General features: G+C 46.1%; 1 protein-coding gene and 1 non-coding gene across 2 annotated transcripts in view; both read right to left on the bottom strand.

Annotated features, from left to right (window-relative positions):
• IARS1 (isoleucyl-tRNA synthetase 1) overlaps window positions 1-14,987 on the bottom strand; it is a 92,291-nt gene extending 77,304 nt beyond the window's left edge. The window contains exons 1-7 of the mRNA XM_052678470.1: window positions 14,903-14,987; window positions 12,558-12,648; window positions 10,472-10,591; window positions 9,795-9,951; window positions 9,212-9,331; window positions 8,002-8,084; window positions 1,820-1,937 (exon numbers count right to left, since the gene is read on the bottom strand). Coding sequence (XP_052534430.1) covers window positions 1,820-1,937; window positions 8,002-8,084; window positions 9,212-9,331; window positions 9,795-9,951; window positions 10,472-10,590 — 597 coding nt within the window. The 5' untranslated portion in view covers window position 10,591; window positions 12,558-12,648; window positions 14,903-14,987. The remainder of the gene's footprint in view (window positions 1-1,819; window positions 1,938-8,001; window positions 8,085-9,211; window positions 9,332-9,794; window positions 9,952-10,471; window positions 10,592-12,557; window positions 12,649-14,902) is intronic.
• LOC128078790 (small nucleolar RNA SNORA84) lies at window positions 11,530-11,664 on the bottom strand. The gene has a single exon (XR_008205802.1). It is a non-coding gene; the product is annotated as a small nucleolar RNA SNORA84 (small nucleolar RNA).
• Window positions 14,988-23,168: the final 8,181 nt, after the last annotated feature.

Raw genomic sequence — 23,168 nt, 5'->3', positions numbered from 1 at the left:
AGATGCCTCATGCAGAGACCCTAATGATACAAATAGGTCCTGCCCCTCTTCACTTCCAGCGCAAGGCACTCTGGGTTCCATCCAGCATCATGGAACAGTTAATTGCATCACAGGACAGGCAGCTATTTATGTCTCAGCTAAGGGCTGTTCCAGAGGGAATTTTCTGTGAACATCTGGTGCAGTCAACAGTAAAACATAAATATTACATAACTCTTGAACTGCGCTCAGCACCAAGCAGAGATTGAGCTATCACTGCAGCTCCGTCTCTTAACAATTGAGAAACAACACTGTAGTTATTCATTTGGTTTTCTGAAGCACAAAGTTGGCCAGGTAGATAAAAAAACAAAAGCCAGGAAAATAATAATAATTTCATCGAGGCTTTCAAGCGATGCTCACAGAATTAAAACTGCTTTAAGCTGAAGATAAAAATTCTTCAGTTCTTATGTAACGCCAGATACTGACATCATTTACTCCAGCCTGCCTTAGATACTTCATTTCTAAACATGCTTCCTGTGTCCTATTTCTCACAGGATCAATAAAGAGAATCCAAAGTCTGCTTTTCACATCAAGGAAAATAGCAGCTGCTTATTCCCAGGAACAACAGATCTTGCTAGGAATAAATTTTACCAGCTCACAGACCCTCAATCTCCAAAATATCACCTTGAAACAGACAAAGATGCTGTTTGCAAGAAGGAGCACAACAGCACACATAAGCCTAGACTGTATTGGTTACAGAGCAAGAAATGGCATCTAAGTATTTTGTTAAGATTTAAGAAGACAGCTTTGTTCCATGTAAAAGAGGCACACAAACACAGTTTTTGTTCTAGAGAGCTCATTAATCTGAGCCTATATGAAATGTCAATTGCTTCGCTTGTATTCATTAACTATTCCAGCTTTCACAAACAGAAATATCAAGGTATCTTTGTAGGTGCCACTATTCCAGCTCACACAACCCTTTGTTCTTCAGCGTGGTCAACTGAAACTCTGAAATACAAAAAGCATTAGTATTTGTGGGCTGCACTGCACAAGTGCATTTAAGCAGTTGTTCCAAAAACACTATTTTTGGCCAGCAAATGGGCCTTTATTAGGCAAGAAGTAAAAAACGACCAGATGTACAATTTGTGCTAGCATTCTGCTTAATGACCCACGATTTATGCCATAAGGATACGGAGGCCTGGGTGGGGATTGGAAAGGACACAAAACCTCTAAATTTGAAAGATTAGGACATAACTGGTGCCTTCATGTATGCAATCATGAATTTGTTCCAAATAACAGCTGCATCTAGTAGTTTGTTTTAAGGGACTGTCATATAGTGCTTAGCACACTGTTTTATACTGGAGTTTATCATTTTAAATGCATGATTCCTACATGCTATAACCAAACCGGTCTTTGATAATTCTTACTAATAATACACTGACAAGAGATTTCAACTTTGCCAATGACCCTCCTCTTTTCAGATCTACACAGCCAGGACAGCTGCAGCACTCCTCTTAGTATTTACAGTGGAAACCCAGCATAAGTGCAACACTCATTCTGAGAGCCAGAAGAGGAAATGACAGTAATTTAGCAAACTACAGCAAAGTATTACACCTCACACAAGCATTAACTAAGAACAGGGAAGAAGGCAGAGATCAAATAATCCAAACAAGCAAAGCTAATCATAATAAAACAGCCTATTTACTTCATTTTCTTGCTATCAACTTGGAGTGCAATAACATACTTATGGACCAAGTTAAAAGAACTTCAACGACTTCCAAATCTATGTTGAGGACAGCAGAGATTTGATTGCAACACACTACATACGCATATACTGACTTACCTTGTAATTCTGATGGGACTCAAAATTTGACAATGGGGTATTGCAAGCAGTAGAGAAAGGCATGACTTTAACACCTCTATATACCAGTCCCTTGTCATAAAGCTGCTTGAAAACCCACCTGGAAGCAAACAAGGAACACAGAATAACACTTTGTATGTCATGCTTAATAGAACAACAGCAAAGATGGAGCGATGTCCTGAAAGACACATTTCTGAGCAATCAATCACCAACTTAGGACAGAGTTTCTACATCAAAAGAAAAGAGAGAAATTGACTGTGACTGTGTTACTGGCTCAGTTTTAGTTTTAGCTGATTCTAGCAGTTTGGGTTTCTGTGCACTGATTGCACAGCACAGAGCAACATTCAGACAGAACACAAATCAGTACTGCTGAATAATCTTTCTGCAATCTCCTGAATACAAAGACGACCTGGAACTTCAATGACTAACAAGGCTGAAATCAGACATAATTAAAAGAGACACGCAATGACATGGCTGCTCACATACCTTAACAGACAGTGCTAATAAATAAATAAGTATACCACTGAGTAAATCCTGACTGTGAAGAGCTTTTTTCAGAAGAAGACACAGCTTAGCAAGCAAAGTAATGAAACCAGCCTTACGGTGCCATAAGCTACATCAATATTCTCCTTCATTAGATCATTTGTCTTTGAACTTGATTCCAGCCCGAGATCAGTTTCATTTAAAGCTTTAACTCTTTTTATGCGATTTTCAACGTGGTCTGTAGCATATTTGGATGTCTTATTAAAATAATCAAAAAAAAATCCATCATATTGTAATACGAAGTACAAGTCCATGCTCAAGATGAACAGTGGCTGAAAGAGCAACGTACTTCACGTAGCAGCTGATCAGGTGTCTGTGTGATGGACAACAGCCTGTGATTTTCTCTAAATACCACCAGATTTGCAGAAGGGCTGTGCACGTTTATCACTGACTTGCACATTCACAGGTACAGTCTGCAGGTCAGCTATCTTAAGAGTAAGGCAGGACAGGGTAAGCCTTAAATATCACTGTAAATTCAAGATCTGCTTTTCTTCAGAGTCAAATTCCATTTGTGAACAGTTGGAAGTGACCAAAGACTGACTTGAAAAGCTCTCTGCTTGAACTGTGTTTTCAAAGCCTCCTGATCACTTTTTCTGTGTTCCTTTCCAGATCAATAGCCCACTGCTAAGCAACCAACCCAGCTGACACGCAGCACTCTTTCCCTGCAGGCTGTCACTTTGTGCTTAGGAATCCAAGCCTCTGTTAAGTCAGTGTCAGAATTCTAAGTTTGAATGTCAAATCTTCAAGATAAAATGAAAGCAGACTACTGCACTGATTTCTAGCTGCAGTATCAAAGAAGGGTATCAGGAGACATGCATCAGCCTGCTGTCATGGAGGACATGACACCGTGCGATCCAACCAGATTTATCCAAGGGCCTCCACTAAAAGTCACACACTTCCTATGAGTGGCCACAAACACAAGAAATCGCAGCTTCCAATCCATAAGATTGATAAAATCTAAGAAACCCTCGGCAGCATCAAGATCTGCCATGCAAGAGCCAAACCCAGAGCTGTGCGCTCCAGAGGTGGCTGACTTCTCTTCCATTCACACCTCAAGAGTAACCTTACAGAAGTAACAGATGTCATCCCCAGGCAAGCTGTGGCTGCCTGATCCCTAACCCAAATTCAAAGCACACCAGTGTGTGTGCATCTGTTTCACAGCTGAGATTGTAATAATTTATATTTAAGTGCCTCAAACAAAATACAGATTTGTGAATATAGTCTCATCTATTTTCTGTGTAAACATTTCAGCTGGTTGATTGCAGAAGTTCTCATGCAAGTTTTTAAAAAATTAAATGTATGATTATCACCTCAGAGGATAATTAATGCAGACTGTGACAAGTGATAGCGTTTATACCGAAGGTGTTCAACTTGCTTTCCAAAATTAACTAAAATACCCATCAAAAAAAAGCTTCACTTTCTGAAGAACACTGCCTACTAACAGCATAGACGAAAACTACTTCGTGAAACACTGCATATTCAATTCAGCTGTAAATATAACCATAAACTTCAGGACATGTGAACGCTAGATGGAGCAGCCAAGCAAAAAACCCAAGCCAGCACCTCCCTCTGGTGGCAGTTCTCTCCTACTGCAAAACAAGCCTGCCCCAATTTTCCAAAGGCAGATCAGAAAGATGAGAGCTCAAAAGGATCATTCTTCAAATGATGCCATAACCATCACACGCAGGCAGCTCACAGTACAATCCCTCCTTTCAGGCAATTATTCCACAGGCTCAGAATTACGAAGTCAAGACAGCTGCTTGATGCAACAGCCCTCACCATCACTACACTAACAAAACAACGGCGTTATCTCACATCACACAACAAAAAAAACACCTTGAGATCAGCTCCTGCGTCACAAGTGCACGCAAGATAACTGTTAAAGAGCTTTCTGCCAGCAGCACTGCCCAACCAGAACAAAGATTAACCTGGCTCTAACAGCAAGAGTCACTGATCTGTTGGCAGGTGGGTATCAAGCCTTGCTTAATGATTCAACACATGAGATTTTTCAACAGCCTACCCAATTCTAAGCCCCTACACTTGAAAATCACTGCCAAGTTGCAAGCAAGAGGCTCTACGTTCTTCAGCCAAAATTGAAACAGATATCCTTTTGAAAATAATAAACAGAACCACTGAATTAATTTCAAGAGGTTACAAATCAAATGCTATTCCTCAATTTTGGCACGTTTCTCCTCAAACAGTGCAAATTTCATTGCATCCTCCTGGCTGTGGGACACTTTTATCCCTTTACAGAAGAAAAATGAGGTCTGGGGAAAGGTGAATACAAGATGCTTATTTCAGCCATTTGCTAACAAAGATCCCTCTCTAAAGGTGACAGAATTCCAGCCTTCTAAAGAGCATGACACCAACTGAAAACACCCATTTCTTGCTCCTTAAGTGTCAAGATGGGATGACAACTGGTTCAGCCTGGTTAGCATCCAAGACTGTAATTCTCACCATAGGTACAACTTCCAAGAATCTGGAGAGAACTTTATTACAGTACCAGTTGATCCAAGTCACACATACAGCAGACAAACAAAGGGAGTCCTGGCTTCCAAAGCTACTACATTAGTCAGTGTGATGTTCCACATACCCTTGGCATCCCATGTAAAAGTCTATATCCCTCAGTATCCTCTAGCAGATGAAAAAGGAAATTACCCTCTTCACACACATACATCCACTTTATGTCAAAGAGAAGCTGTAAGATCGCATCCTTCTCAAGTTCTTCATACCACTCCTTTGGGTTATCGAGTGATTTCAGGTGACCAAGAGGTTCTGTTTGCAGTGACTCAGTATTTAATGGGATTTTAAGTGTTCAAAGTCTCTCAGCTTTGCAGAAACTAAAAGCACCCATTAGAAATATTAGAAATCGATTTTCAAATTTGAAGTGCCCTCCTTTGGCCTTTATTTATTTGTTTAAAGAACCAAGAAGAACACTGAACTCAATTACTGATGAAATGAAAAACAACAAAAAAAAAGTACTCAACACTGGACAAAAAGACAAACATAAGAGGAACCTAAGCCCAATATCAAACACAGAAAACTTGTCTTTAAAACGTTATCTTTATAAGCCACCTTCAACAGAAAGTAAAAGCATATGTCCTGGGGACTAGGAATCGGAAGCACAGATACCAGCAGGTCTTACTGCTTACTCCCAGGGTCAGATGTAAAATCCCAGCAGAGCTCAATTCTGCTCCAGTTCTACCCTCCAAGCTGTCAACTGCTAACAGCGAGGGCATTTCCTGCAGTAATCTTCATGTCAGTATGCTGAAGGACTCTCAGCCAAATCAAACACAGGATGTTCTTGTAACAGAAAATATAAATGTAGCATCAGTTTTGCACACTTATCCCAGTGATCAAAGTAAGCAGCAGTTCAGTGAATTCCTCCTTTAGAATATAAGTAGCAAAAGGGATGAAATGAAAACTAGCACAGCAAGAAAACCACCACCAGAGATCTAGAGTGCTAAATGCATGGGGAAAAAATGCAGATAGCTACTAAAAAAAAATAATAATGGACAAAGCAGAATCGTTTCTTATGAACACTAACCCTCTAGTGAATTGCTGAAGAGTTGGGGAATACACAAAATACAGCAGCAACTCCTATGAGGACGCAGAGATCTGTTGTTTTGAAGTCATTCTGTTCTAGAGTTGGATTAACTCCACACAGAACAAAAGTATATTTAGAAAAAACAAGGCCATAACAATCCAGTTACTGTGATCTTTACAACAAGGACAGTTGAGCACTGACAATTAGTAACAGAACTCCACAGCACCGGAAAAAAAAAGAAAATCAAGGCAGAAGGAAAGCAAAAGTACATCCAAGGAGCAGTGGGAGAACAGCCTGGCAATCCAAGGCAAATGTTCCAGTTCCAAGAGCTACCTGCATCCTCCAAAGCCATAGCCCAGAAGTAGGACAGTGGCACCCCAAGCTGACGCTAGCACAGAGCATGGCAGGACGGGGCTGTGAGGCCAAAGGACGCTTCAGTTAAAGAAGGAAACAGAGTTCTTCTCTAAATAACAGTCCCAAAATGAAAACTGGAACCACAGCAACAGAGATAGTTTGGTGAGAGGGGCAGGGGGCAGAAATGGACCAAAAGCCCCATACTGCATTTTCACACTAAGCAGCACAGCCATTATCTCAAGTAAAGTACAGGTCTGCTACCATAACTAAATACTTTTCTCTCTCTTCTCCCCATGCATCTGCTGAGGAGAAGACTAAAACAACTTCTTAGAGCACAGAAGCAGCTAGAAAATGTTCCTGTCACCACAGTTACACAAAGACTCTGAAGGATACAAGTGGCTTTGCACTGCACGAGCAAACAAAGCTTTCAACTGTTTTAAAAACTGAACTGCGTTTAAACTGCAACCTGCAATTTCAGCCACCAGACGGCGCTAAGAAGCTGTCTAACTAATTGCAGGGGCACGGGGGAAAAAAACATCCCAACCCATCACAGTCAGAAACACACATTGGCTCTGACCTCCCAGCAGGAAACCTTTCGAGTTGGGTGAAGGAGTTTCTTTCGAAAGAGGAAAACAATAGAGAAGCATAAACACCACCATCAAAAATAGGGCAGGCTATTGAAAGAGACCCTGCTCACAATACATGTCAAGCTTGTTTTTAAATGGTCCCCAGAAGTCACCAGTTCAACAGAATTATGATGCCACTAGGTAATCTGATAACAGACAGGTTTCTTGTCAGTCTTTGCTTTATTATTAAGCATGGTTTCTTCAACTGAATTAGCTACATATCTGCTTCTTTCCCACCATTTATGCTTTTAATAACTCACTGGCACTAATGGCTCCTAGAGACATCTGGATGTTTTGTCAGTCCTTTATCATACCTGGATGCAACTTCTTAATTACATACAAAACCAACCACACAGCTGTATAATTAAAGGTTACCAGTAAAACTAACATTAAGGAACATCAGTAATACTTCACCATGCATATAATCTGCTTTTCAATTTTAGTCAGCACAGTCTGCTAAACCTTTCATTGCAAGTCACTCTGTAATTCTAACAACGCGAAGGACTCGCCGCTGCCAGTTCCCCAGGTACTAACTCAGGTTGGTTTACCTTAACCTCTAAGGTCATCTTGTCTTTTGGAACCCTAACAGGCGCTCTGAAAATGCTGCCAAAATTCCTGGAAGTTAGCTCTGCACCAGGAGTTCCAGAACGCTGTCACACTGCCAAGAACACAGCAGATTCACTCCAAGTCCAAGCTTGAAAAAGAGGTTTAATTAGAGCTAAGCTGAGTTTGAAGTTGTGGTATGAAGAACACGAAGGTAGAGAAAACTCCTTAAACAGAACAAGGAGCGTGTTAGTAAATCTTCAGAAGTGTTTTTGTATCAACATTGAGCAGTAAGATTAGAGGGCTGAGTAAAAGTAGTATTGTTCATGCTTGTCTTTATCTAGAATATCTAGAATATTTGATTAATTTCCTCAATAAGGCATGAAGAGATTTCACATCCTCTTCTATATTTTCCCCACTGTTTACTGAACTGGGCATATCTGAAGACAATGTTAGTGGCAGATGGATCAATGCATGTTTACCACAATTGAAGTCATTTTTAACATTTCAAACTCACGTGGCCTACATGCAGGGTGTACATGCTAACTTACCACACGGACTCCATGAATTCAGGATAAAGTGTTTTATAGTCGTTTTCAAAATCAATCCAGCGTCCTAATCTGGTAACATTGAACTGTTAAGAAAACACAGGCACACAGATGAGAAGGCATCTTCACATTAAGGATGACAGTACATTTCCAATATTCCCTCCATAAAACAGCTTGATCAATAAAGATGAGCAAAGATTGAAGCCACTGACATAATTGTTTAGAACCAAGACCACAGAATAATCAACTATGAAGGGTGGCTTAGAGATACATAGAACATGCATAGAATCATAGAATCACTCAGGTTGGAGAAGACCTCAAAGATCACCCAGTGCAACAGCAACCTGACCGTGCTACCCTAACTCTAACAACCCTCCACTACATCGTGTCCCCGAGCACCACATCCAAATGGTTTTTAAACACGTGGTGGTGATGGTGACTCAACCACCTTCCTGTGCAGCTCATTCCAGTGCTTAACCACCCTTTCTGCAAAGAAGTTTTCCTGATATCCAACCTAAACTCGTCCTGGTGCAGCTTGAGATTATTTCCCCTCGTCCTGTCACCAGTGAGAAGAGACCAACCCCACGCTCGCTGTAAGCACCTGTCAGGCATTGGAAGAGAGCAATAAGGGCCCCCCCCGAGTCCTTTTCCCCTGACTAAACAGCCCCAGTTCCTCCAGTCTCTCCTCACAGGCCATATTCTCCAAGCCCTTCCCCAGCCTTGCTGCCCTTCTTTGGACCTGCTCCAGCACCTCCATGTCCTTCCTGAACTGAACTCCCCAAAACTGAACACAATTTATTTTTTTTTTTTCCCCCAAGGCTCAGCTGAGGTTCAAATGCCTGAAAGCAAAGCACTTAAATGGATACATTCAAAACAGCTATGGAAAAAAAGCATCAACTAGAATTAACTTTTTAAAGTTTAAAAATTATTTTAAAATATTTTAAAAATGTAAAAATTTTAAAATGCTATCAAGAATCACTGAAGTTTTTGAAATGTAAAATTCAAGCATGCATGAGCAACTGCTAAAATTCAAACAGGCTGCACTTTTGATTCCACATCATGATTCCAGACACACAGCACAGAGACACTCGCTTCAAGTCAGTTCTCCAACTGCTGTGCTTCCTCACCCATATAGTGGCAACAAAAAGAGGTCCAGTAGATATACATACCATTAGGGAACATAGAATGGACTGCACACTGAGCCTTCACTTACCTCCCATTCCTTTGAGTACCTCATCACAATTCCTCTGCACTGGTTGTTGTATTCTGCAATCCCCATCTTTGCCACATCCTCTGGCCCTTTGATGCCTAAGGTTTTGTCAATCTCATATTCCTGGGAACATTGAGAACAACCAAAACAAGAACATCATACCAAAAGCTTTCAGAATTTGTCCAAACAGCTTCTTTACGTTCTATGCATTACAATGGGGCTGAAGGGCCTTTCTTATTCTTCTTTTCCTGAGCACTGCAGGTAAAATAAGCAGATGTTCTGAAGGATAACCCAGGTGGGTTTGCATCTTTACTATCTTAAGGGAAAAAAGTGTTTCCTGAAACACACACCAGATTTGGTTAGAGTAATGAACAGAGTGCCTGAAAAAAGAAGGCTGTCTGACCAGAAGGATGCATAAGAAACCTCTACACAATCTAAGGCCAGAGCAACACACTGGCCAGTGAGCTCACATTGCTCTTTTCACAACAAATCCAGCATAAGAGCAACATAAAAGTGACTGATAAGCAAGTAATACTAGGGAATAGGAACCAACAGACGTGTCTGTAGGTAGACTTATTGCACATACCACAGGTAAGCCATGGCAATCCCATCCAAATCTCCTGTCAACATGAAAGCCACTCTGATGAGCAAATCTGGTAACTATGTCCTTAATGGTTCCTGCAAGAATATGGCCATAGTGTGGAAGCCCAGTAGCAAATGGAGGGCCATCATAGAAGTTAAACCTGTGACACAAAACAAGATTATTAATGAAATCAAAAATCAATCATCAAATCTTCAAAAAGACTAACTACATCTCTGTACCAATGCTTCCTTAATAAGAAGTAACATATGTCTCAACAGGACATCAATTCCCTGGTCTGCTCCCAGTCAGCACAAGTTTCATGATGGCAGTGGAAATAAACCCATTCCATTCCTGATTGCCAGTTCTACCAAGATTATTACTGAAAATGCCAGAATGCTGCTCCCCAGCTGGCAGATGTGGTTAGGAACCATCCTTCCTTACCTGTGGATTTGTTTTATACACCCACCAAGCAGGAAGCTGTCATTTTATTTCTACTGCCTGCACACTCTTGATTCTCCATAAACTGAAACATGCAAGGCAAATGACAGGGCAACATCAGGCACAACTGCTATCTCTAAAGGGAGTGCTCTGTTAGCAGAGCTGAGGCCAGAAACAGTCAATCCAGCTAAGCCACCCTTGCACTGTCACACACAGCACTCCAGCTTTTAGCTGATTCTTACCTAGGTCTATTCTTTGACTGCTTCAGGCATTCCTGGAAACAATTAAGCTTCTTCCAGAGCTCCAGTATCTTCTCTTCCTCATTTGGAAAACTTATGTTTTCTGGAACTTGTTGCACCATTCTTTCCCAGCAAGAACCAAGCAAAGAAAACACGTGTTTAACAGCAGGGAGAGGAAAAAAGGGACTTCACACAAACGACTCTAACAAATTTGTATCAGTGAACACATCTTAGCACATGCAGACAGCTTGTTTCAGCATCAACACAGAAGCAAACCCCACATTCTTAGGACATCTTAAAATTTTGATAGATGAACACTGCACTTTTGTAACAGGAAAAAGGATTTACTATTTACTCATAGAGCCCATTACTTTTTTGGCTATGACAACTAAAATCAGTAAGAAGGACGACAACTATTCCCACATCTACATTCTCAAAGGCTTAGAAACATGACTTTTCTCCCTTTGGCTAGGCCATCATTCTCAGGGGCAACTAAAAGCAGCTCAGAGTTCAGACAGAGTAATCGAAACACATTGTAACAGAACATGAATGTGGGCAGAAGAAACTGAACAAACAGATTAGGACAAATCTGGAGGACTTCAGCTGGGCTCCATCTTCAAAAGCACATACGACGAACCAACCTTTTTTCCCCCCTCTCTTCATTTTACAATTATAATAGAAATAAGGCAGAAGTGGATACTTCCTGCTGGCTGTCCTGACAGTCTTTTACTTGGCTGGCTTTAAAAGGGCCCACAGAGCCCAGAGCCATTCTTCAGTTTTGGCTAAGTCAACAAAAATCACTACAAGCAAAATTACACAGATGCTTTCTTTGCAATATAGAGAACTTTCAATACCATTAGACACAGACAATCCTGGTCTTCTGTACCTGCTAGGAGATTCGGAGCATCAGAGGCAATGGAGATGATAAAAGAATTTAGTCTTACAGTTCATTTCCTAGATATCGAGTCACTTCAGCAACACCTAATTTAGTGATGTCTGCTACAAAGGATTTTCACAACAGGCTCAGCGACTCTACCAGGTTAAATACACATCCAGGTTTGGTCTGTAACTGTGACCGGGCTGTGGAAGCTGCTCACATATCACAGACTCCACGCGTAAATCACAGCATCACTTTTGGGCCATTTCTTCCAACTGAAGCACTGCATGCACAAACCAGTGTCCAGTAACCACAGGCCACAAATTCATGCTCTTTCCAATCTTACAAGGAAAGTCTGTTATTCACAACTGGAGGAAAAAAACGATTATTGATGGTAGTTACTGTACTGAAGTCAGTCACTGCCAGTCAATTTTTTCCAGTTAGAGAACAGAATTCTAAAAGACAAACCTGATTTAAAAGCCACACATGTCTCATCTCACCCTTAACTGAGCACAAAGTTAAACCAAGACGTCTGTGCTCAGTAAAAGCAGGACAAGCTCACACACTGGTGCAGGAATAATTCAGCATACTCCAAGAAGAAAAACGTTCATGACTATAAACGATGTAAGTCTTCTAATACCAAGAAAAAGCAAAGGAATCTCATGGCTTTGCACACAGACCGAGAAAAAACATCACAACTAATGACAATAAGATGGTTACACAAATGTATCTAACAATAGAGTGGATTGGGGTTGGAAGGACCTCAAGCCCACTTGGGTTGCCCCCCATCAGGTCATGCTGCTCACAGCCTCCCATCTGACTGTGGGCATCTGGTGCCAGCTCTCTGGGCACTGGCACCAGAGCACCTCACCATCCTCTCTCTAATTAACTTCTTCCTAAGGTCTCATCTAAATCCACGTGCCCTTCTCAATTAAAGCCATCCCTGTGTCTATCCCCCAATGAAGACCCCCCCCATCTTTCCTGCAGGTCCCCTTCAGGTACTGAAACTGCCTGTCCTTATAGGAGAGGTGCTCAATAACTCTCAGGCAAGACTTCCAATTTCCATACAGATTAATAAAAACAGGTTGTTTTGTTGTTTTGAGTTTTGTGTTCTTGTTTCTCTGTTCATTTCCTTTTGACAAAAAAAAAAAAAAAAGATAGTTTAAGACAGTTCACCAAGGAATGCTTTATTTTTCCTAAAAGGACACTTACTTGTTCTAAAAGACAGTAACATTCAACAGCAAAGGCATCAAAGTCTGCAGATTGTGCTACAGTGGTCTCAAGCTTATGCTGAGCTTCTTTTCTAGAATAAAAGAACACACAAGCATGAAAACCATGAAAGTCTGTTGGAAAGACTTCTTTTATATTAACATTTTAAAAAATGCATTATTCAACAACAACAACAACAACAAAAAAAAAAACAGCAAAAACCCTACAAAGATTTCAGAAATGCACTCAACATACAGCACACATGGACTAACAATTAACAGGAAGTGATTTGAAGACTATTACTCACTTTGTCGACAGAAAAACTGAAAATAACCCAGATAAACTAAAAGCCCCCCTAATGACACTCTGATAAGCAACAAAGTCTAATGAATATATCACACTCTATAGCAGAGGTCTCCCAGCTCCGTGGGTTTTATGATCACCTTCTCATCCCTGTTCCAACCATAGCAACCCACAAGATATCCTATGAGACCTATGCAGGATCTTCCTTCCTTCCTTCATCCACACACACCCTTCCCAACTTAACACATCACTTTACACTCACACAGAACTAGACTCTCACGCTGCCTTTTTATGCAATGAGCTTTGAGATAAGGCAATTTCTGGGGTAACAACTGTTTAAATTATCATCTGATAACAAAGAGCATCCACTTCTGGAAAGGATGGAAAGAACAACGTTTAAAATGAAAAGGACAGGCAGGCACAGAATGCTAAGCCACAGAACATTCTTCTGAGAATCTCACACTGATGCCTATAATAGAGAATAAAGCTACAATGCCAACTCAAGATCTCAGAGCAGGTAAGAAAAAATTATCATGGGCAGCAATCTTTGAAACCTCTTTTTGAAGTGAATAATAGCATCCTGCTCTAACCAGCACCTGCTGTTAACCAACACCTGGTCGGAAGCAAGAACGAAGTTGTATTTTAAGCCACCAAAAGGAGAAAGTTGACACCCTATTGACCACCTTCCGTCATTCGTCTCCCTAATTTCTCCTGCAACTCCTGAGAGAAATTACATCAGAAAAGTATGAAAAACAGGACTGCTATCACAGCAGCTTTGTACTTGATGGTAACAGACCAACAGTGACCTGATTATTTGACTAAGATAGTTGATGGCAACAGAAGCAATGAGTTCCAGACCTTTCTTACTGAAAAATATGTCCTAAAGCGAGCAGAACAGCAAACTAAAGTAGGAAACTGGGAAGCTACAAACTCTAACACCTTAACTGATAAATGAACTAAGGTTAGCCCAATACTTGAGGATAGGTTTGGAAAAGTGTACTGAAATTAACTCCTATGAACCTATCGCTGAGGTGAAACACTGCCTGAGGTGGATTACAGCTCATCCCCTCCTCTGCAAGGAATGTTTGCTGGAACAGCTGCCCAGAGAGGCTGTGGATGCCCCATCCCTAGAGGTGTTCAAGGCCAGGTTGGATGTGGCCCTGGGCAGCCTGGTCTGGTACTGAATGTGGAGGCTGGCGGCCCTGCATGTGGCAGAGGAGGTGGAGCTTCATGATCTTTGAGGTCCCTTCCAACCCTGGCCATTCTGTGATTGCTCCCTTTTATGTTGGAAAGCCAATTAAAAGAGCACTAAATGAGTGCTCCAATTCCTATATTAAGGCTACATCTGGACAGAGACGTAGCTTTAAGTCATCCTAGGCACGAACACAGCCCCACCCAATGTTATCTCTTCAGCAAGTTTCCCTGCTGTCTTCACACAACTGAAATTAAATGCACAAGTCCTCGCCGTTGGAAGGAAACAAGGACAAACCCGTATTATTTCGAAATGACTTCAAACCACTGATCAAAACCCAAAGCTGGCAGCTGAAGCAACAAACGCTGCCGCTCCAAAACAGCGGGGCAGGCACTGCAGTACTGACAGCAGCTCCCCGCGTGTCGCCACCGACACCAAAACAGCCTTCAGGCCGCCTTCCCACACCTCTGCCCTTCCCGAAAAGCACGCCGAAGGGGAACGCTGAGGGCACAAACGGCTGCAAGGCGGTTTGCGTGCTTCGCTCGGCTAAGCTAAGCCTCGATGAACATCACATCCTGCAGGAGGGGAAGCCCTTCCTTAATAACCGCCTCTGTCTGAGCGACAGAGAAAGCCAAGACGCCGCACGAGCACTCGGGAGGAACCCACACGGCGCACGCAGCTCCAGAGCCCGAGGAGGCGGCCCCGCCAGCGGCCTCACGCAGCGGAGCCGGCCGAGCAGCCGCCGCAGAAGCCGGCGGGGCCGCCTCGCCTACACGAGGCGCCCACGAGGCCCCTCCGCAGCCCCGACGCGCCGCAGGGTCGCGGGGAACAAACAACGCGCCTCTCCTCTCACCTCAGCGCCACACCGCACAGCCCGCGCTGATGCAACCCCGCGCGCAGGCATGACAGGAAGCGGCGGCAGGCGCACGCGGAGCGGTCAGCCAATCAGCACGCGGCACACGCGCACGGCGCAGTAAGACCGCTCGCCATTGGCGGTGCCCGTCGCCTAGGAACAGCGGGAGGTAGGCGGGGCCGGGAGGGGCCGTGCGCGTCCTCAGGAGCGAGCGCCCCCTGGCGGCGGGATGGCGCGGGGCGCTCTGATCCGAAATTAGAGCGTCTTGTAAACGGGATTCCGTATGCAAGAAGAATTAAAAACTGGGAGAAATCACGTTACTGACTGTACTCAACCGACATCCACAGACCTCTTCTGTACACAGAAAGCTTTCCTTGCCGTACACACAGGTGGATATTACATTCGGGGAGCCTTTCATTTAACAGCGGCTTCTGTTAGTTTCATTGGAACATTTTCCCCAAAGTAGCGCAGGCTTCTTCAGGACACAAAATACAACCGCCCAGGTTTGCAGCCCTCCATGAGTTCTCTGGACATCTGTTAGCACACGAGATTCGAGGTTCCTTCAGGCTCCAGAAGGGGCATTTCTCAGACAGGCTCACTGCAGCCAATGCCAAACCTTGCCATTACAGACTTGCAGTTTTTCAGCACACAGTGGTGTTAAGGCCACTGGGTTTTAAATGGAGAATTATTTCCGAGTGGGACTTTAAGCAAACGCTGCCATAAGGGTGTACTCTTTAGCAACAACGAAAAACGTTGGCACGTTGCTGTTGACAAGGCTCGGGTTACCCTCGAATGTTTTGTATTTCCCCGTCACAAACGGTGCCCACATGGCAGCGGCAGCCTTTCTCTGTCACGCCCTGAGGGAAGCCACTTGGGACACAGCACTGAGCTTATTTTTCATAAACGAAATGACTGCAAAGACTGGCAGAATAGGGAAGACATATTTAGGAGTGTAGCGGCTACGTCGAAAGACAAAAATAAGGTTCCAAGTTCCATTTGAACTTGGAACCTCGAGATCCGGGCACCGCCTCCCCGCGGAGCCACGGCAGCCATCCAACCCGGCGCTCAGGGGCGGCTTACGCAGTTTGCGTATCAGCACTGCGCCAGCGGAAAGGGCAGCTACGCAAAGAACCGAGCGCAAAAGGGGTTCGCGAATAGCGGGAGAGCAAAATAACGCTCCCCGAGCGCCGAGCCAAACCAACGGGCCGCGGGTGCGGGCAGATCCCGGGCTGCTCGGCGGACGGAAACGGCCGGCACGGAGATGCGCGGCGCGGCGCGGAGTGGCACGCGGCTACCGCTCATAGAGGGCGAGCGCCGGAAGGACGGGCCGCATCGGGAGCGGCCGTGCTCCCCTCCGTGCACCCCCGCAGCGCCGGGCCGTGGGCTGCGCCGGAGGGTATAAGTAAGGGTGTGCGGGTGCGCGCCGCCAGTCGGCGTGGGGCGGCGGCAGAGAGTGCGGTGCGAGGCGTCCTCCGCGCTCCTGCCGGGCCCGGCCGCGGCTCCTCGTTCCCCAGCGGAGCGCTGACAGCGTGGGAGCGGGCCGAGCGTCCGTCCGCGGCGGCTCAGCGCCGGTCAAGCTGCCCCGCGGCCCGCAGCCCTTCGGTCAGGCTATGAGCTGCAGACGGGCTCCGCTCAAGAAAAAAACGGAGCGGATCGTGAAAAGGTAGAGGTGGCCGGCGAGGCCCCGCCGGCGGGGAGACGGCACGGAGCGGCGGCACGGAGTGGCAGCACGGCTTCGGGGAGCGGTAGCCGAGCCCGGGGCTGAGCGGAGCCGCGCGGAGGGGCGGCGTCGGAGTCGGAGTCGGAGTCGGACCGTCCCGGTGGAGGACGGGAGCATGTGAGAGCGCGGCCGCGATGCTGCGACGCGCGGAGCCGGCGGCGTGGAGCGGAGCGCGGCGGCCCCGCTGGGCGCCCGCCCGCGGAGAGGGGCTGCCGGGCTCCGGCTGCCCGCTGCCGAAGGGCGAGGCGCGGCGGGGAGGCAGCCGCTCGCGGTGGCCTCCCGGGCGGCGGGGCGGGCAGCCCGGCGTGTGGCGGAAGTTGCTGGGCAGCCGCACGCACAGCCACCTGCAGCACTCCCTGCAGCTGCAGCAGCGCTGCCGCGCCGTCCGCCGCTGCCACCGGCCCTACCGGCCGCGGGTGCTGCTGTCCCTGCGGCCCGTGAACTTGCTGGGCCGGCGGGCGCCGGGCATGCGGGCGCCCCGCAACACCAACCAGTTCCTGATGCGGGAGAAGTACCAGCTGATGCACCTGCGCTCGGACTCGTTGGGCACCGAGAGCGGCGGGTCGGACTGCGAGATGGACCCGCTGGACATGGACTCGTACCTGGGGGTGCTGGAGAACGCCCGCGGGGCGCTGACGGGCACCGCCGAGGACGCGCCGCCCCGCCCGGCCGAGCCCCAGCCGGCAGCTTCTCTCCTGGCGCAGGAGGAGAGCCAGCAGTACTTCCCTTCCGAGGACGATGTGCTGGAGAGCGAGCTCTTCATGGAGAGGGACTTCCTCGAGTTCTGCAGCCGGATCGCCTGAGCCCGGCGGGGCCGCGGGCGAGCGCTTTATTTATTCCTCGGTCGCCTCTCCCCGTTTTTGGCAGGAGGCAGCGGCCGCTTTTAGTACCGCGCGTGTGGACAAACAGCGGGAGCTCCCGCGGCTCTCTTGTAAATAAAAAAAAAAAAACTTTTCTGCAGGCGAGCCTGGAGCCGAGTGTACTTTGCTTGGGGGACGAGGGGGGCAGAGCGGGGACAGCCGGCTGAGCGCTGCTGCCCCCGGGGAGCGAACGCTGGGGTGGGGGGGGGAATGGGGGGTGGATGGAGCAGCGGGGACCCGGGCACACCGCAGCCCCGCCTCGGCCGTGGAACCGCTCCTCCCGAACTCCGCTCAACGCCCGGCGGGAGAAGAGAGGGCTCCGTGCGGCGATAAACAGCGGAGTCACCGATTCTGCAACGCGTTAGGAATCCCCCAAGGAACGGCTGCAAAGTGGCACTTGGTGCACGAGCTGCCGCCTGCCCCGCTGTGCCGTTCTGTAACTGCCTGCCTTACAGTTACAACGGCGGGGGAGCCTGTCTAACTAACCCCAGCAGAGGGAGAAATGTCTAGAAAGGAAGGTCTTAAAAGGCATCCGAGCACCTAAACAGCACTGCCCGGCCCCAGAGCAGAGCTCTGCAGGGATGGGTAAGGCGGTAGGGTTAAAGTGCGTGGGTTTTACCTACCACAAAGGTAGCAGATCGCGTAAACCAGACCAGATCAGAGCCGGGAGGCACCAGTACAAAGGAGACCGACCTGAAACAGTTAACAGCGGCGGTTTACGCAACAGGTAACATTCCTGCAACTTGTTGCCACAGGAGCAGAGAGCGGCGAATGGGATCAGCGGGGCTGAAGCAGGCCGATAGCCGTGCCGTGCCCGCAGCCTGCGGCCGCGAGGAAACACGCTGCACTTAAAGGTGCCAGGGCAGGAAGGACGGAGCAGACCGTGGAAGCGGCCGCTCGTGCTCCTCTCCCCCACAGCCCCGCAGCACTGCTGGAGCCAGGAGAGCCCTGGGCCTCATCCCGCGGGGCTATCCTTACTCGCATCCCAACCACAGCCCAGCTCTAGGACGCTTAGAGCTGCAATACCATCTTTGTTTCCAAACCCGTTTTCCCTTCAGCTCCCGAAGGACTGCAGCATGCCTTGTTTTTTTTCCACCGCATAAAGGGTGCATGCAGGCTGCTGAGCTGGGAGAATTTGCTGCCTCTCCTCTAGAGCACAGCCATGAAACCAGAGTTGGATGTCAGAACCAACAGGAGCCCAAATGCCGGCTGATCCGCACACAGCGCCATTTGTGATCACACGCAGACAAAAGTTAACCCTCATCCCTACAAGGGAAATCATATTTTCAAGCAAAATCTATGAGATCTGAAATTCTTAAGTTACGGTCTGGTGAAAATGGGAGCACCTCTCCTATGAGGAAAGGTTGAGGGAACTGGGCTTGTTTGGCTTGGAGAAGAAAAGGCTTCAGCCTCATTGTGGCCTTCCAGCACTTGAAAGGAGTGTATAAACAGGAGGGGGAACAGCTGTTTACAATGGTGGTAGTGATAGGACAAGGGGGAATGGTGTTACACTGAGGCAGGGAGGTTTAGGTCAGATATCAGGAGGAAGTTTTTCACCTAGAGGGTGGTGAGGCACTGGCACAGGTTGCCCAAGGAGGCTGTGGATGCCCCATCCCTGCAGGCATCCAAGGCCAGGCTGGATGTGGCTCTGGGCAGCCTGGGCTGCTGGTTGGTGACCTGCACACAGCAGGGGGCTGGAACTGGATGAGCATCGTGGTCCTTTTCAACCCAGGCCATTCTGTGATTCTATGAAAAACAATATCCAAAGGTATTATTTTCCTAGGAAAGGAAGCTGCAATGCATTACATTAATGATGTGTATTTATTTGGAAAAAGCCAAATTGATGGCTATTTTTATAGGCCCACACAGATGAATTTCAGACAATACAATGTCTAACATGCTAAAACATCACTCTTACTGGCAACAACAGGTTTGTGTCAGTCATGCCTGTGCTGGGAGCTTTACTCCATGTTAAGCCCTTCTGGGCAGGAGATGAGGGATAACCTCATACAGGTGAGGGGAGCCAGGGTTTGCATCCACACAAACTGCAAAGACTTGGACTTCAGGATGCTTATATGTCATTAATGAATCCAGCTCTGCACTAACATGCCAATTTAATGGCTTGAGTGCATGTTTTGTTCTGTTGTTTCTTTTTCCCTTCACTTGCTATTTGAACAGGTAGGACAAAAACTCACTCCTGAACCCTTATTTGAAACTTGGCCTCCATTCTGTAGTGCTGCTGGTGTATTTCCATTATAACATGAATCTGCTTGAACACAAGCAAAGTAAAACAGAAGTGTAAATTAACAGAATAGCATAGGGAAATAATTACAAAGTTGGTCAACATCAAAGCTGGGGAAAAAAACCAAAAGCTCCTATTTCAGGAGATCAATCATCAACCCAGTGGCCAACAAACTCATCCATCTTCACAAGCTTCCCAACAACATGTTTTACACATGCATCATCTGCTTCTATTTCTCATGCCACTGACTCAAATCCAGTTCATACAGGTGCCAAAGCAGGTCACAAAACTACAGGGACAGCACTCGAGTGGATCAGTGCTATTATTGGGCTGAATTTATTATATATCTTGAATCCTCATTGCTTACTCTGCAATACTTTTTGCTTTGACAAGACTGATTTAATTGGCACAGTGATCTATCAGATCATACTACAGTGAAACACCAAACACTGACATTTGTAGAAGGAAAGGTAGAGCAGAAGTATTGTCAGTATTTGTGCTGAGAACTACTGCGTCCATCCAGCAGTGAGTACATGATAAGAACTGCTGTGCTCTTTAGAACTATTTCCACCTACATTTTCAAATAACTTCACCACAATATGTATTTTATAGTCACACAACTCACAAAGAAATTCTGTTACAAACAGAACCATACTGTGTTCTGCCATCTTGTACAGCAAGTCAGTCAATCATTGGGTTTTTGTTGCAGTACAGCTGGGAGTCACTGCTCTTTTGTACAAAAGTTCAGACATTGTTATAAAGGAGAGGAGGCTTTCATGGCCTGCAGAAAGTGACATGCAAATGTAAGTTTGGGAGGATCTTCCCTGACACATTTCTCTTACAGAGGAGCTGGTAGTTTCCAAGGATTGCCCATCATTCAGATAGCTCCTTGTAAACCTTCATACAGACATCCATCCCAAAAGGCCAGCTGAGTCTTAGGGCAAAACGTAATGGCATTTATGGAAGTTGATGTTAGACTTAGTCCATCACATGGAATTAATTTGTTAAATATGAACCCACATTTTCATTATTTGCTATCTGATTTACTACAGTCCTTTCCAGAAGATGATTCCTTTGTTTAATAGCAACAATCGTCCAAAAGTTGATTCAAAAATAATTAAAATTCCAAGCTCCAGAACAACTCTTTTAAACATAAGCCAGCAACTTCTGCCAAGGGAAAGAAAAAGAAGAACAAAAAGCCTCCTCCTGGCATGCCCGAGCATCTTGCTCAGGTTAGGAACCGTAGTGTGCTTCAGTCAGCAAAGCACTGGTCCTCACCAGCCCTGCACACCGCACTTGTGAGCCCAGTCCAACTGGAAATTGAGTCAAGGAGCTTCGTTTCAGCAGGAGGCCCCAGCATGCCATGGTAATGACACCAATTTTGCCATTCAGAGGTTCTTGCAGGAGTCAAATCAGTGGTGAAAAATGTAATACTCATCTTTCCTCACCAAATGAGTCAGTGCAGCAGTGCTATCTGCTGCCAAGTTAACGGCACAAAGTCAACTTTTTCCTCTCTGTTATTATCACTGAGACATGCCTGGACCAGCATTTCCTAATTATCCTGCTCACCCCTTTTTCTCTCCACAAATGAGCTCTGTAATTCAATTCCTCTCCTTAACTACCCCAAAAAACAGCACCACACTGACAAAACTGTGCTGCTTCCAAATCCAGACCTGCTTCCATACCATATCTGAATACTTCTTGTGCCATTGATAGAGTAACACGTCCACTTTTTGGGAAACATCAGAGAAACAATTATTTGACTTGGGTCTATGTAGTTTGCTTCCATGGGATACTTAATATAGACGTGGAGCAGGGGAGAGATCACCTCCATGGAGAATGCAAACTGCTCCACATGCTAGTTGAACAGTAATTGGATAGACAGTGCAGAAAAGCAACTAAAGAAGTTTAGGGAAAGGGTACCATTGTTTCCCCCCAGTCAGATGGGGTTCCCTACACCTTCAGCAGTCCTCAGTGCGTTTCCATTCTATAGACCTCTTCACTCTTTCACACATAAAGAGCTTTGATATCCTTTGGGAAATAAGCTTCACAAATCTACAGTGCATTGCACGTAAGGTTCCCGTAAGGCTTATGCAACATCTCCAGAACTATTTTATTAGAAAAGATAGTGAACAGCCTGTTTATGTGTCTCACTAACAACTTACTGAATCATAAAATCACCTGACTTAGAAGGGACCCCTAAAGGCCATCAGGTCCAATCCCCCACAGTAAGCAGGGACGCCCACAGCTCCATCAGTGCTCAGAGCTCCCCAGTCTGAGCAGGGTGTCCTGTAAGGATGGGGCAGCCTCTCCGGGCAACCTGTGCCTAACCATCCTCATTGTAATAACTTCTTCCTTACATCCAATCATTCAGTTTGAAACCATTTCCCCTTGTCCTGCTAATGAGTCTGTCCCCTTCTTTCTTACAGCCCTCTCAGATCTCCCTGCAGCCTCCCCTTCTCCGTGCTGCACAGCCTCAGCTCTCAGCCTGCCCTCATAGGGAGGTGCTCCATCTCTGGGGTCATTTGTGCCCCCTGGACACTTACTCTCCAACAGGCCCACATCTCTCCTGTGCTGAGGACTCCCCATCTGGACACAACAGTCCAGGTGAGATGTTGCAGAGCGGAGGGACAGGATCACCTCCCAGCCCTGCTGGATGCACTCCTTAGATGCAGTCCATAGTATGATTGGCTTTCTGGGCTGTGGGGACACACTGCTGGCTCATTTCCAGCTGCCATCCAACAGCACCCAAGTCCTTTCCAGCAGGGCTGTTCTCCATCCTTACATCCCCCAGCTTGTACTGACAGTGGGGGTTGCCACAACCCAGGTGCAGACTTTGCACTTGGCTTTGTCGAACCTCACAAGGTTCACCTGGGCTCACTGCTCAGCCTGTAGAGGCCTCTCTGGATGGCACCCCACCCCTCAGGCACGTTGACTGCACCACACAGCTTGGTGTCATCCACAAACTACTAAGGGTGCACTTGATCCCATTGTTGATGTGCTCCATGAAGATGTCAAAGAGCACCAGCCCCAGCACTGACCCCTGAGAAACTGCAGCCTCTGCCTCTTGGGTCGTGTCTATCTTGACTGAAGAATTCCAGCCTAATCATCTGCTTCTCACATTGGTCAATCCTGTGGTTTACACAGAACTACACAGCAAGGGTTGTCATTCTTGCAGTCTTTCTAATCAGTTGTCTATGAGAGTCATTGATACCATCTAAAAAATTAATATCTAAAAGCTTAGTCTCTGCATCTTGTCTTTTTAAATTTCAGGCATCTTATATTAAGTTTATACTTATATATAAAAGGCCATCTTACATAATTTATATTACTTCACTGTAACCAAAAGTTATTTCATTTGTAATTTGTTTTTACTACAGATCAATTGCCACGACTTAAACATCTTCCCTATTTCATGTAATGGCTGCCAATCTCATCTCTGAA

The sequence above is a fragment of the Tympanuchus pallidicinctus genome, unplaced genomic scaffold, assembly GCF_026119805.1.
Source record: "Tympanuchus pallidicinctus isolate F22 unplaced genomic scaffold, pur_lepc_1.0 scaffold17, whole genome shotgun sequence".
In the NCBI taxonomy this organism is placed as follows: Eukaryota; Metazoa; Chordata; class Aves; order Galliformes; family Phasianidae; genus Tympanuchus; species Tympanuchus pallidicinctus.
This window is presented reverse-complemented; position numbering and strand designations above follow the sequence as displayed.